Here is a 13,638-nt window from a genome sequence, read left to right as displayed (position 1 = left end):
AATTTTGATTAGTAATTTTTCATAGTTTTCATTAAAGTAATTAAAAATTGGGGTGAGATAACTGCCTTTTTTTCTTCCTGGCTCTTGTACTAATTAGGCAGCTGTAAATATTTCCTTGAATAAATTTATTTACTTAAAAATTCGATATTTTCTTTAATTCGATTATAATTTAGATATATAACTTTATTCACGAAGTTCTTATTAAATTTAGAAAAAGTAAATAGTTATTATAAATTGTCTTTTCAATGATTAAAATATAGTGTTGAGGGAAAATGTGGATATAATATGTTATTAAAATATCGATTCTATAATATCGAATAGGGAAGACTACATATCGATATGCTATCCCTCCCTAAACTTGGGCCCTAGACCTACACCCTAGTCTAATACTGAGGCCACGTCAGCCCATTAAGGGACGCATCACTGTCTATAATTTTACTCTGTTTTAAAAGTATTTTAAAAATATCTTGTGCAAGTTCTAATGGAAATTGGTTCATTTTTTATTACTTTATAGAATAAATCGAAAACTATAGACCTCACAGAGCCAGATACTCGTTTAAAGGTAAATAAACTGTCTAATAAGCCTTAGTAAAAACAAAAAATAAACAAAAATATCCAGTCTATATTACCTATGATACAGCAGTGTATGGTGTTCGTACGCGTTGGCCAAACTGCCAAATTCGCACATGCGCAAGCGTGCGAACTGGCTGGTACAAGTTTGTCTGAATTTGTGGTGTATTTTGCACTGGTCAAAAGGGTGTTTGGGCTTTTCCTAGTGATGTCATAATTTTATGCTTATTATTATAGTTATAAAATGGCCTACAAAGAATTATTTATCTTATCAATGTTTTAATTAATGAATTTTCAAGCATTTAAAATCAATTACATAACCTCTAATTTAAGATAATATATTTTAAAATTCTATCGAATTAGTATGAATCAATTTACATGTATATTTAAGATCTAACATAGCCCAAATATAAATTTATAAAAATATATCTGGATAATAACATTAATAAATACCTGATAAAAATATTATAATAAAAGTTGGATTTATGGTTTGTTTAGTACATTTTTATTAATTCTAATCATCTACCATATTTTTTTTCCGATATTTTAGATTCCTTCCATTTTCCTCCTCTTATACGATTAATAATAATAATAAAAAGTTAAACAATCAAAATAGATAATAACCAAGACAACAGTCGACGTCCGCCATGTTTGGGTTCGTGGAACAAATAAGTGTATGGACGTTACTTTTTTTGTTTATTAAAATTTAGAGAAACCTCTTTACTGTTTTTTCATCCCCCTTAATAATTTATAAAACCCATACAACTAGGAAATTAGAGAACAATTTACAACAAACTGCGAAAAATGTGATTAAACGTTTGAATTTGAGGGCAAAAAGTAAAAAAAAAAAAAGGTAGTTATCTCATCCCACTTTTTGATTACTTTAATGAAAACTATGTATAATTACTAGTCAAAATTGATGAGTCTGCCAAGTATAGACGGGGAGAATAAAAAATGCCGGCTGTTTCAAGACGATAGAATAAATTATTTTTTCATTCGGAGCTCTATATCTTAAAAACTACCAACAACACTAGAAAATCTAAGAGAACATTATTTAAAGAAGAGTAAATTTGCATAAATATTAGCCCTAAAAGAGCTATTTATGTTCAATGGTTCAGGAGATATTGTTTTTTAAAAAGCAATATTTCATAAAAATGTACTGAAAGATTTGTAGTTAGTTAATTTATTTTGATAAATCTATGTGACGTATAGATGTCTATTAACACTCAAATTAAAGGTAGTTTAATGTACTATAAAGTAGTTTATGACCTTTATCTTCGTAGGAATAGCAGTTTTTATTATATTTGCTAAAATAAATTGATTTATAGTTGTTCGGACAATAAGTTTGATTTATGAAAATCTTTATTTCAGAAACCATAAGACATACAGGTGTCTTCCAGCACTCGAATTAAAGCTAGTTTAATTTACTATATAATAGTTTATAACGTTTATTTTTGTAGGAGTAGTAGTTTTTATGATATTTGACAAAATAAACTCACAAAATGTTAATTTTTAGTTGTTCGTATAAAATGTTTGATTTTTTAAAAAAATATATCTCTAGATCCTTAAGACGCACATATGTCTGCCAACGATCGAAATAAAGAAAATTTAACTTACTGTAAAGTAGTTTATGAGACTTATCTGCGTAGGGTTAGTAGTTTTTATGATATACACATATGAATATGAATATGACAAATGAAAATTTGTCCGAACAACTATAAATCAATTTATATTAAAATATTTCATGAAAACTATGACTCCTACGAAGATAAACATCATAAACTACTTTATAGCTCATTAAACTAGCTTTAATTTTAGTGCTAATAGACAACTGTACGTTAAATGATTTTTGAGATATAGATTTTTCAAAATAAATCCACTAACTACTGATCTTTCAGTACGTCCCATACATTTTTTTTAAATGTTGCTTTTTAAAAAGCTATATCTCGAGAACTATTTAACGTAAATAAAACTTTTAGGTCTCATATTTTAGCAAATTTACTCTTCTTTAAATGACGTTCTCTTAGGTTTTCTTGTAATGTACTATAAAGTAGTTTATGACCATTTTCTTCGTAGGAATAGTAGTTTTCATGATATTTGCTAAAATAAATTGATTTATAGTTGTTCAGACAATAAGTTTGATTTATGAAAAACTTTATTTTAGAAAACATTGGACGTACAGATGTCTGCCAGCGCTGAAATTAAATCTAGTTAAATTTACTATAAAATAGATTATAACATTTATCTTTGTAGGAGTAGTAGTTTTTGTGATATTTGACAAAATAAATTCACAAAATGTTAATTTTTAGTTGTTCATATAAAATGTTGGATTTTTGAAAAAATATATCTCTCGATTCATAAGACGCACATTTGTCTGCCAACACTCAAAATAAAGGAAATTTAACTTCCTATAAAGTAGGTCATGACACTTATCTTCGTAGGGGTAGTAGTTTTTAGGATATTCTCATATGAATATGAATTTGGCAAATTTCATGAAAACTATTACTCCTACGAAGATAAACATCATAAAAAGTAGTTTATGATAGATAGCGCATTAAACTAGCTTTAAATTGAGTGCTAATAGACATTTGTACGTCAAATGGTTTTTGAGATATAGAATTTTCAAAATAAATTCACTAACTACTGATCTTTCAGTACGTCCCATATAACATTTTTATGAAATGTGCCTGTTTAAAAAAGCTATATCTCAAGAACCATTTAACGTAAATAACTCTTTAGGGCTCATATTTTAGCAAATTTGCTCATCTTTAAATGACGTTCCCTTAGGTTTTCTTGTGTTGTTACTACTTTTTAAGATATAGAGCTCTGCATGAAAAATTAATTTTTTTTATCGCTTTGAAACAGCCGACATTTTTTATTCCTCCTACCTATACTTGGCAGACTTATCAATTTTGACTAGTAATTATACATAGTTTTCATAAAAGTAATCAAAAATTGGGGTGAGATAACTGCCTTTATTCTCCTCTTGAGCTCTTGTACTATATCAATAACCATAGAAAATCTTGGCCTCAATATTTCAAAAATATTCAATCCAAATTTCGACATCCTTAATATCAAACCATTTATTTTATTTTAATAGCAGTGGAATTTTCCCATATATTTGCATTATTTATTTGTATTCCCATTATTTATTATTTCCGAACTAAATCTATTTATTTATCAAATATAAGTACGGCGTGACATTTCCTAGTTCTTCAGAGTTGTTAGATGTTAAAAATTTCTTATATATATCGTCATTACTATAAGAATTACAAAAATTTAGAAATTTTTTTTATTTGATTTTGATAAGCAGGGCATTCTAAAATGATATGTTGTTGGGTTTCTTTTCGTCACATTTATGGCCTTTCGCAGAATTTTTGACTCCAAAACGTTGCTACTTTGCATAATCCGTGTTTTGTACTAAATCTAAAAAAATTCTGTTCTTTATTCTTCGACAGATTCAATTCGAAAAACTAGGGCTTGGTCAGAATTCTTGTTTCGAAATATCATGAAAACTATTACTCCTACGAAGATAAACTTTATAAACTACCTTATAGTCAATTAAACTATATTTAATTTGAGTGCTAATACACATATGTACGTCGAATGGTTTTGAGATACAGATTTTTCGAAATAAATTAAGTTTTGCTAGTTAGTTACTTTATGCATCCAGAGAATCTAGAAGAATATGTCATAACGATTCCCTTTTCCCTCCCTTAAATAAAATACCGTACCCACTCCTTAATTAAACAAAAAATGTGAAATGCAAAAAAAAAAATCTTATATCACAGTATTTAAAAATATTTATTAATATGGCCACAAATCACAAACACAGATTTAAAATTAAATTTTTTGAAAAGTTCGTATTATATACGTTTATAAAAATAATAAAAACATTTTGATTTATAAATATCTTTGTATATTTCAGAAAAAAAATTTAATAAAATACAAAAATCTAATAGTAAAAACTACATTATTTCGTTCCATACTCAGGCTTTATATGTTGAAAGTTCTAATTAAAATTGGGCCAATTTCATATAATCGAAATTTCAGTCAATTCGAGTAGGAAAAACCTCGATAACATGTAATTACTTAAAATTACGCAAATTGAGTTTTAAATACATTTGTTTCGATTTAGAACAGTAAAGTTTTAATTATAAGAAGATGGTCAGGGTTGTGGTCAAATAAGAACAAATAGTTTTAACTATTTAATGTCCGACTTTTCGCCCCACTTGGCAGGGCTAAAACGATACAAGAAGCAACTAAGAACATTATAACAATAAGGTAAATTAAGGTAGGATACATATTATGTAAAAATTAAGTAATAAGAAAATTATATATAAATAAAAGGAAGACATAAAATAGTATTAATATAAAGTAAACATGAATAAACAAAGATAAGAATAAAAAAATACGTAACAATCGTAAGCATAAAAATGTTTAAAAAATATGTAAAATATACAGTTAAAAAGGACAGGAGACGTACATAAACCAAAAAACAATACAAGACAAAAAAGTAGAGATAAAATAAACGTCTTGAAAGAATAAATATAAATAAAAATAATAATAATGATATTAAATGATAATAAATTGTTCTTTGCTCATTTATTATCATTATTATTATTTTTATTTATATTTTTTCTTTCAAGACCTTTATTTAATCTCTACTTTTTTTTTCCTGTATTGTTTTTTGGTTTATGTACGTCTCCGGTACTTTTTTAACTGTATATTTTACGTATTTTTAAACATTTTTACGCTTACCATTGTTTCTTATTTTTTATTCAAGTTTATTTTATATTGATATTATTTTATGTCTTCCTTCCTTTTATTTATATGTAATTTCTTATCACTTTATTTTTACATAATATTTATGCTACCTTATTACTTATTGTGGTTGTTATCTTGTTCTGTTCTTAGTCCTGAAGATGGCTAGAAACTCTAGCCGAAACGTTGGCACAATTTAATAGGTTACACCAACTTATTTGTGTTTCTCTTTGACCGCACCCCCAACCATCTTCCCCTCGTACGTCATGCACGGTCAACTATCTCTTATAATTATGAAATTACGTAAAATATACAGTTAAAAAAGTCCAGGAGACGTATAAATATAAAATGAATAAATAAATAAAAAAAACAAAACAAAAGTACATGTAGGAACACAAAATTTAAACACTAACAGACGGAGAATGAAGAAGAGAAAGTTGATATTAAATAAAGGTCATGAAAGAATAAATATAAATTACGTAAAAAATATAAATTATTTTTCATTTCCTACTACATCTAATTTTCAGTTGTTGTTTTTTTATTTATTTTTTGTATATACGTCTTCTGTACTTTTTAAACTGTATATTTTACGTAATTTCAATTTTTATTCTTACGATTGTTACAATTTTTTATTCAAGTTTATTTTATATTAATTCTATTTTATGTCTTCCTTTCGTTTATTTATATATAATTTTCTTATCACTTATTTTTCACATAATATTTATCCTACTTTTATTTACCTTTTTGTATCTTATTGTTGTTTTTGTTATCTTCTCAGCCCTTATGAAGAAGCCCTACAAACGTTAAATTGTTAAAAACTATTTGTTCTTTTTTAGACTGCAACTCTGACCATCTTCTTCATATTTTAAAATAGAAATTGATACTTTTACACTTAATTTTTAAATTTAGATTGAAATAAATAAAAAAAAAAAAAGTCTTACACAGTATGAATCGATTATATATTACGGAATCCAGAAAGCCTATAATGAGAATTAAGATGCCTCTACACGTTTGCTTAACAATGGCAAATTCGCAGATGCGCAAGCGTGTAGATGGATTATTTTGATTGGCTGATACAAACCGGCACCCCTTGAGCGTCGGTTTTTAGACTCAAATCAAAGGACGCTTGTGCAGCATCACAGGTTTGTTTATCAGTTTGCTTTGTTTTAGAACTGCCAATAGATAAATATTTGTGTTCTCCGTGTTTTGATTAAGTTATAAACTCCCCCAAGTTTTGAATTCAGTAATTAAATCTTGTTTAAGATTGTATATTTTAGAATTTTATCGATTCAGTGGAAATGAATTGTTTCCAATCTTTTTAAGAAAGTTTTACAGTCAATTTTTGCTTTAATATAGCACACATATACTAGACATTGTATGTATAGGTAATTAAATTAAAAAATTTCTGATGAAAATTCTAGATCGAAAGCTGAATTTATAGGTTAAGTAATACTATTATATGAATTTTTATCATCTATATCCTATATTACTTATATTTACGTTACCTTTTTATTTCACTTATCTTTATGTTGTTATCGATTATATCGGTTATACGGCAGTAACAGTGATAGTGATAGCTATAGTAACTAGTGACCGTGTAACTGGCATTTACTGTCGTACTTTAAAGTATGTTTTAACAACCGCATCTGCCTCTTCGGAACTGTATGGAGCCTTCCAAAACCTATACTGCGCATGCTCTATATTGTCAGAACTTGATGGAACAGACCTAAGATTTGCTTGATATGAGAATATAGTCGTGGGTGCTATATACAAAAATAACGAAATTTATTTTTATTTGAGCCGACGTTTCGACCTGAATTTAAGGCCTTCATCGGGGATTTAACGAGTATTCCGTTATAAATGCTGTTATTTATTTGTTAGTTGTACTACTATTAACTATCTGCGCATGCGTCGCGAACTTGCAAGGAAGACATGTCTTATGAAAAGGGGCCTACTTTAATTAGACCTTTTATGTTAACACGAGTTAGGAAAAAATTAGCTATAGCTTAAATCACCATGGATACGACCCTTATTTATGAATGAACCATTGATAAATAAATATCGTTTCCATAGCAATTTTAGCTATTAGTTTCATATATGAGTATAAGATGGTTGGGAGGTGCCATCAGAATATAACACAAATAAATTGAAATAACTTATTTAATTGTGCCAACGTTTTGGCCAGGATTTCTAGCCTTCATCAGGTCTAAGAACAAAGAACGAGATAACAGCCAATGAATACAAAAAATAAAATATAAATAGAATGACATAAAGTAAATTACTTTATATCATTCTGTTTATTTTTTATAATTAATAATAATTACTTTTTTTTGTTAATCTATTTTGCAAAAAATAAACTACATTATGGAGAAAATGTTGTTATTTTTGGATTCAGGGCAATTTATAACATCTTATTTGATAAAAATATCTCATGATGATGAATTTTCCTTTTTTTTTTTTTTTTTTTTTATGACTTTTAATAAAAGATATGAAATACTGAAGAACAGAATGTCAAGGTATTGGAAAGAGTAGTGTCTTCTATATAGAAACCAATTTAGCAGAAAAGGCGTAGTCGTAAATTATATGAAATAAAAATATTTTTTTTTTTTTTTTTTTTTTTTTTAACAGTCCTGTGTAATGTTTTATTGTATATAATAAAATTAAAGTTCACCTATCTTTCAAATCTACACATTTTTTTAATAAAGTAAAGATAGTTGACCATAGATAAATAATGAAAAACAGTTAAAATCAAAATAATGAAATGTATGAAAGAAAAATTATGTGGTATAATGGGTAAGAAAAAAAAATGTACAGGAATATAGATGATTAAAAAAAAAGGTAAAATATAGTGTCTGAGAAAAAATAAAAAATGAATAAGAAGGAACAAGCAAGAAGAAATATGTATAATGGGAAACAAAGAAAGAAAGAAATATTATAAACGAGAGGAATACTTATTTAGGTCGAAACGTCGGCATAAATAAATAAGTTTTTAAGAGAAGATGGTCGGGGGGTGCCGTCAGCAGAAAAACACAAATAAAAAATAATTTATAATGTTATATGTAAATCTGCTTACATTTTTTTTCTTATTAAGAATCATTATTTGTATAATATCGAGCTTGACAATATTTTTTACTTATGCATAAACACTAAAATATTGTTAATATTAATGTATAATGTACAAAATATGTCTACCATATATTTTAAAAGTACAATTCTTATAAGCTTTACTTGGATGGTTTATTTTTTTTTTTGGAAGTTCATTGATTGACTATGCGATTAATAAAAGGAAGATTTGGCCAGATGCATTCAAAATAAATTAAATAGTAAATATTCATTATGAAGTAACGTTTCACCCCACTTTGCAGAGCTAAAAAAAAGATACAAACAACTTAAGTTATGTAACAGAGTAATAAATAGATAACATGAAAAAAATAAAAGTTAATGGAGATGTGGCTAAAATGATTTAAAATAATTTTTTACTTAAGTTTTAGCCACACTTCAGCTAACTTTTATTTCATTCTCTGTTACATAATTTTAGTTGGTAGTGTTTTTTTAAAACCCTTATGAAGACCTATAAAGTGGGGCAAAACATCGGCTCAAAAGAAATAGTTTATTTACTATTCAAGTTATTTTGGTCATACTCCTTTCATTATTAATTTTTTTCATTGCTAGATAGAATAGGAAAAGAACTAGTAGATCGATCCCTCCAGAATTATAAAAAATTTACAAAGAAAAACATATCTGATTAACAACTAACTTAATAAAAATAAATCAGTAAATATAAAAATAAAAATCTAAGAACATATAAGTATTTTTTTAATAATTGAAAATGAAAGAAAAAAAAGAAAAGTTAAAAATAATGTATTCATTTATTTTTATTACATAAATGATCAACGAGCTTTGAAATCAAATCTTATACGGTCAAAATTCATATAATGTTTTAATCAATACTAGAATAAAAAATTATTCTTACTTATTAAGTTTAAAAATAATTAATTAATTCTTAAGTAATATACATGTACAAATATAGACACATATTTACAATTATAAACACACTTAATATAATACAGAATACAAATTAATGTGTACATCAACAGAAGATAAAACTTAAATATAAAAGGCATTATTTCTTTCTAATAAATAAGATCACTTTTAAAGGGCCATTTTGGGATGAAAGGGGAATGAAGAAGCATGATGAATATTAGAAGAGAGGGAATTCCAGAGGATGGGAGGGAGACATTAGTAGAGGATATAAATGGACTAATTTGAATTTTAGGAGGCTAGATGTAGAAAGGGTATGTATGTATCCAGGGTAGTACTGGAAATGGATGGTATTGGTAGGATCTGAGGAAATAATGTCTACAGAGTAGAAAGGCCACTTTGATTTTCCACAAAGGTATGGCACATGAAAACATTTTTGGGTAAAACAAATCTTTAAACAGGTTCATAAATGGTTTCAATTTGTCCTGTACAATCAGGAGTCCACTGAATACCACACAGCCAAAGTCAACGTTAGAGAAAATAAAACAGGATATAAGTAGCTTATATTTAGGTAATGGAAGCAGGTGACTGGAATGATGTAATAATTTGAGAGTAGATATTGAGGATTGGGATATTCGGGAATGTGGGTTTTCCAGGACTGGGTTTTTTGAAGTAATTGTACTTAAGTTTTTACAGAAAGTGACGTAATGATCATTTAGGATTAAGGTAGAAAAAGCGGTGAGGCTTGAGGCGTCACATTTGCAACCTTGAGCCTGCAGCGTTGCTGGTTAGAATCCGGCCTGGGAAGGTTGTGCCTTCCACCCGTACACAACGGCCTTTAAGTAGGGGTAGTTTTCCTTGGTCATCAGTTTAGGGAGATTGTTCCTCATCAGAACATAGAGCTCTGTCTCTCTCTTCACCTGGATTTTGTACAGACGAGTACACAGTTCTCTGTGGTCTGTGGAACTGGACATCTAGCAGCCTGGAGAGGTTGATTTTTAGTAAATGACGGTCCCGCAGAATAAAAGCTTAATCCTCCCTCTCTGGGTAGGATAGGTTGGTTACCTGTAGATAATCATAATAACTAAGCAAAGAGGGGGGAGGGGAAAGAGGTAGAAAAAGTGCTATTGGACCTGAGAAGGGAACTGAAATCTACATCAATGGTTTGAGTTTTTATTGCAGTTAACATTTATTCATTTTAATTTATCTAGGCAATAATCTTATCTAAGTCTTCCTGAACATTATAGCCAATGGTACATGGTACTCAAAGGGTAGGTTTAGTCGAGTTAACTGTGAGGTGGTGGGAATAGTAGTGGATTTAATTAAGAAGATTACTGATATAAGAATTGAACTGGTGGGGAGAAATGCTCAAACCCTAGGGTACTCCTGAACAGAAGGTAAAAAAGGAAGATCGAGATTAGTTAGAAATGGCAACTGCTCGTGTCCAAGAAAAAATGAATGATTGTAGCAAGCGGATAGAGGTAAATAGGATAAAGGTTATCAAATACTTTAGAGAAATCCAAGAGTATTAGCACTGTTTTATTTTTCCGTCCTGTACGCTAGTCAATTGTAATTTTGGTGAGAGTAGATTTAGTAAAGAAAACGGTTCAGAAATCTGATTGGAGAGGATTGAGTAATAATAGTTGTGTTTTAGGGATAACAGATATATTGAATATTTCTCATTATAATTGTAAATAACAAAGAAAATTATGAAGCTTATAATTTTTTTTTTTTCAGGGTGAAAACGGTATTGGAAAACTTGAGAAAGACTATCATTCGAGAAAAAGTGTCTCATTACCTTCAGTCGAAGAAACTCCAGTAATTTTAGCAACTCATATTAAAATACGTGATTAGTGTAGTACCAAGTGTATTATCAGGAATTGTATAATCCCATCAAGAAAAAGTGAGGTGATATCCTGTGAACAAATTAAATAAAAATAAGATATCAATATGCAATATAAGCTCGAATTAAGCCTGGAACGTATGGCGATGGTTGCAAAAGCAGTATGGCTATGGGAACAACCACATATCAAAACAAAAACTAGACAGTTTTTTTTAGAAGAATATAGCCCTGGAATTTACCCCACAAGTCCTCAAAAAGAAATCGATAGGAAATGGAGTAATTTAACGAAGGAGGTATTAAATCAATTAGATCTGAGAGTACTACCTAAAGGAATCGATACTGAACTGATTTACGTTATAAGAGTTATAGGAGGGAAAATACATAATTGGTATGTTTATGTTATAGGACATTTGGGATATAATGTTGATTACGCACAACAAATATATTGGTCCCCGTATGGGAATATAGATCAAGTTAGAATATTTAAGTCATTCTGGCTTGAAAATAGTAGCCTATCGACTGGTAATAAAGGTGTAGATATTAGTAATTTATTTAAATTAGCTTGTAATTATGTTGCAGAAGAACATATAAATAATTTATGGCAACAAGTCCCAGGAGAAATAAAACAAAGTACATTTCACGCAGGGACCGTATATGTTGATAATAAATTTCACATCATAGCTTATTGGCTGTTTTATATTTGTGGAGAATTACATTTTTTAACGAGATTTTTAAAAACCATTAGTCGTGGCCATGAAGTGATATATGATCACAATCATTCAGGAGAAGAGAATATGTTTAGATTATCAGTAAAAATAGGATATGAAGTAGCCGCTAAATATTTTTGGAATAAGTTGAATGGTGAAGAAAGGGATAGAAATCTAATGAGTAGTGTGTTTACTGCCATAAAGGAATATGGTGATGTAGATATGGATCAGGTAATTGGAAATCATAAAAGAGAGCGATATGTAGATATATTTACATTTTTGATTAATCAGATACGTAAAGACCGTAAGGAAATGCTCTTTGAGGAAAAACTATCTACTGTAATGATGTATAAACGAAATAATACGCATATTAGGATAGGTGTTTTTAAAATGTTTTTATCGCATTGGCCATACCAAGAATTTTTTATTCCGGCATTAGAGAGAATGTGGAATAGTCTAAATTATCATGATTATCAGTATATATTACATGAAATTGTTTCTAAAATAATTGACGAACATGAATTAGGTTACGTTATAGAAAATAGCAGATATCAAATAATATTACATGAAACATGGACCAAAAGCCCTGTGCATTTCAAACTAGAAATAGATAAAATGGGTAGCATAAATATAATAGATAAGTTGTTGGACATTTGGGATATGTCGAGTGTCAAATTAATTGTCAACGATCAAGATATAGTGCAAAGAAGGCAAGAACTAATATATAAAAGGTATAAAAAGTATAACAATTTAATTATCGAAAACAAATATGATATATTAGATCAGTTTATGCTGGAAATATTAGTTTCTGAAGAAGAGAAGAAGAATTTTAAGCAAAAAATTGATATATGGGATTATTTTATCAAGGAAGGTCAGTATGATTTAGCGGATAAATTATTGGATTGGCAGTCTGATTCACCAGAAGAAAGACAAATTATTAAGAACAGGATAGACCACATAAGCATTTGTCGCTGTTTCATAAAAGAACACAAGTATGAATTAGCTGATAAGTTTTTGAATTGGCAATTTACTAGAAAAGAAGATATAAAAAATTGTAAAAATAGTTTTAAAACTGATAAGTTTTCATGCGACATGATTTACAAATTATGGGCTACATTTAAAGAAGATATAGAAATAGTTAAAACACAATCTCTAAATTTCTTCAATTGGTTTTTAGATTCAGAAGAAGAAATAGCATTGTTTAAAAAAGAACAGTTAGTGAATGAGAATTTAGAAGACGTACTCTGTGATTCTTTTATACTACGTTACTTTTTTGAAATAGTCGAGGAATTTTTAGATTGGTGTTTATTATCAAAAGAGGAAATACAGCGTTTAAAACGAGTAGCAGTGCATAGAACAATATTCAGAATGTGTGAATATAATTTATCTCATGATCGTTTAGATAGAGCAGTGATAATTGTTAAATGGGCTTTCAATAGAGAAGATAAAAGGCACGAATTTATTAAAGAATTTATGTTGTCTGATTATGGGCTAAGATCGTACGATGGCATAATCAAAAGTGTAAGTGATAAAGATTCATGTCGATCTAAATTTACGAAAGAGGAAAAGATAGAGAAATTCAAAAAATTCATAGACTTCTGGATCAGGCCAATACGGAATCTTAATGAGTTAAAAAAAAAATTAAATACAAGTATAAATTTTTATTATTTTGGAAAAGAAAGAACAAATAATCATAACATATTCATGAATTTATTATATGGCTTAGAGAGAAATCATGATATAATGGAAGTAAGTTAAATGGTAGAAAGTAAT

The 13,638-nt window shown here is 28.3% G+C and overlaps 1 protein-coding gene across 2 annotated transcripts; it reads left to right on the top strand.

Moving 5' to 3' along the window:
* Positions 1-404: 404 nt before the first annotated feature.
* On the top strand, positions 405-13,638 carry LOC106690177 (uncharacterized). 2 transcript variants are annotated; one of them, XM_014435520.2, is made up of 2 exons: positions 405-562; positions 11,053-13,638. In XM_014435520.2, exon 2 carries the CDS (start codon positions 11,266-11,268, stop codon positions 13,621-13,623), a length of 2,358 nt encoding a protein of 785 aa, XP_014291006.1. In that variant the 5' UTR covers positions 405-562; positions 11,053-11,265; the 3' UTR covers positions 13,624-13,638. The 2 variants fall into 2 exon arrangements, with proteins under 2 accessions (XP_014291006.1, XP_014291007.1); XM_014435521.2 differs by lacking the exon at positions 405-562 and adding an exon at positions 6,350-6,476.

Source organism: Halyomorpha halys, unplaced genomic scaffold, assembly GCF_000696795.3.
Source record: "Halyomorpha halys isolate HHAL.00 unplaced genomic scaffold, Hhal_1.1 Scaffold1603.1, whole genome shotgun sequence".
Classification (NCBI taxonomy): Eukaryota; Metazoa; Arthropoda; class Insecta; order Hemiptera; family Pentatomidae; genus Halyomorpha; species Halyomorpha halys.
This window is presented reverse-complemented; position numbering and strand designations above follow the sequence as displayed.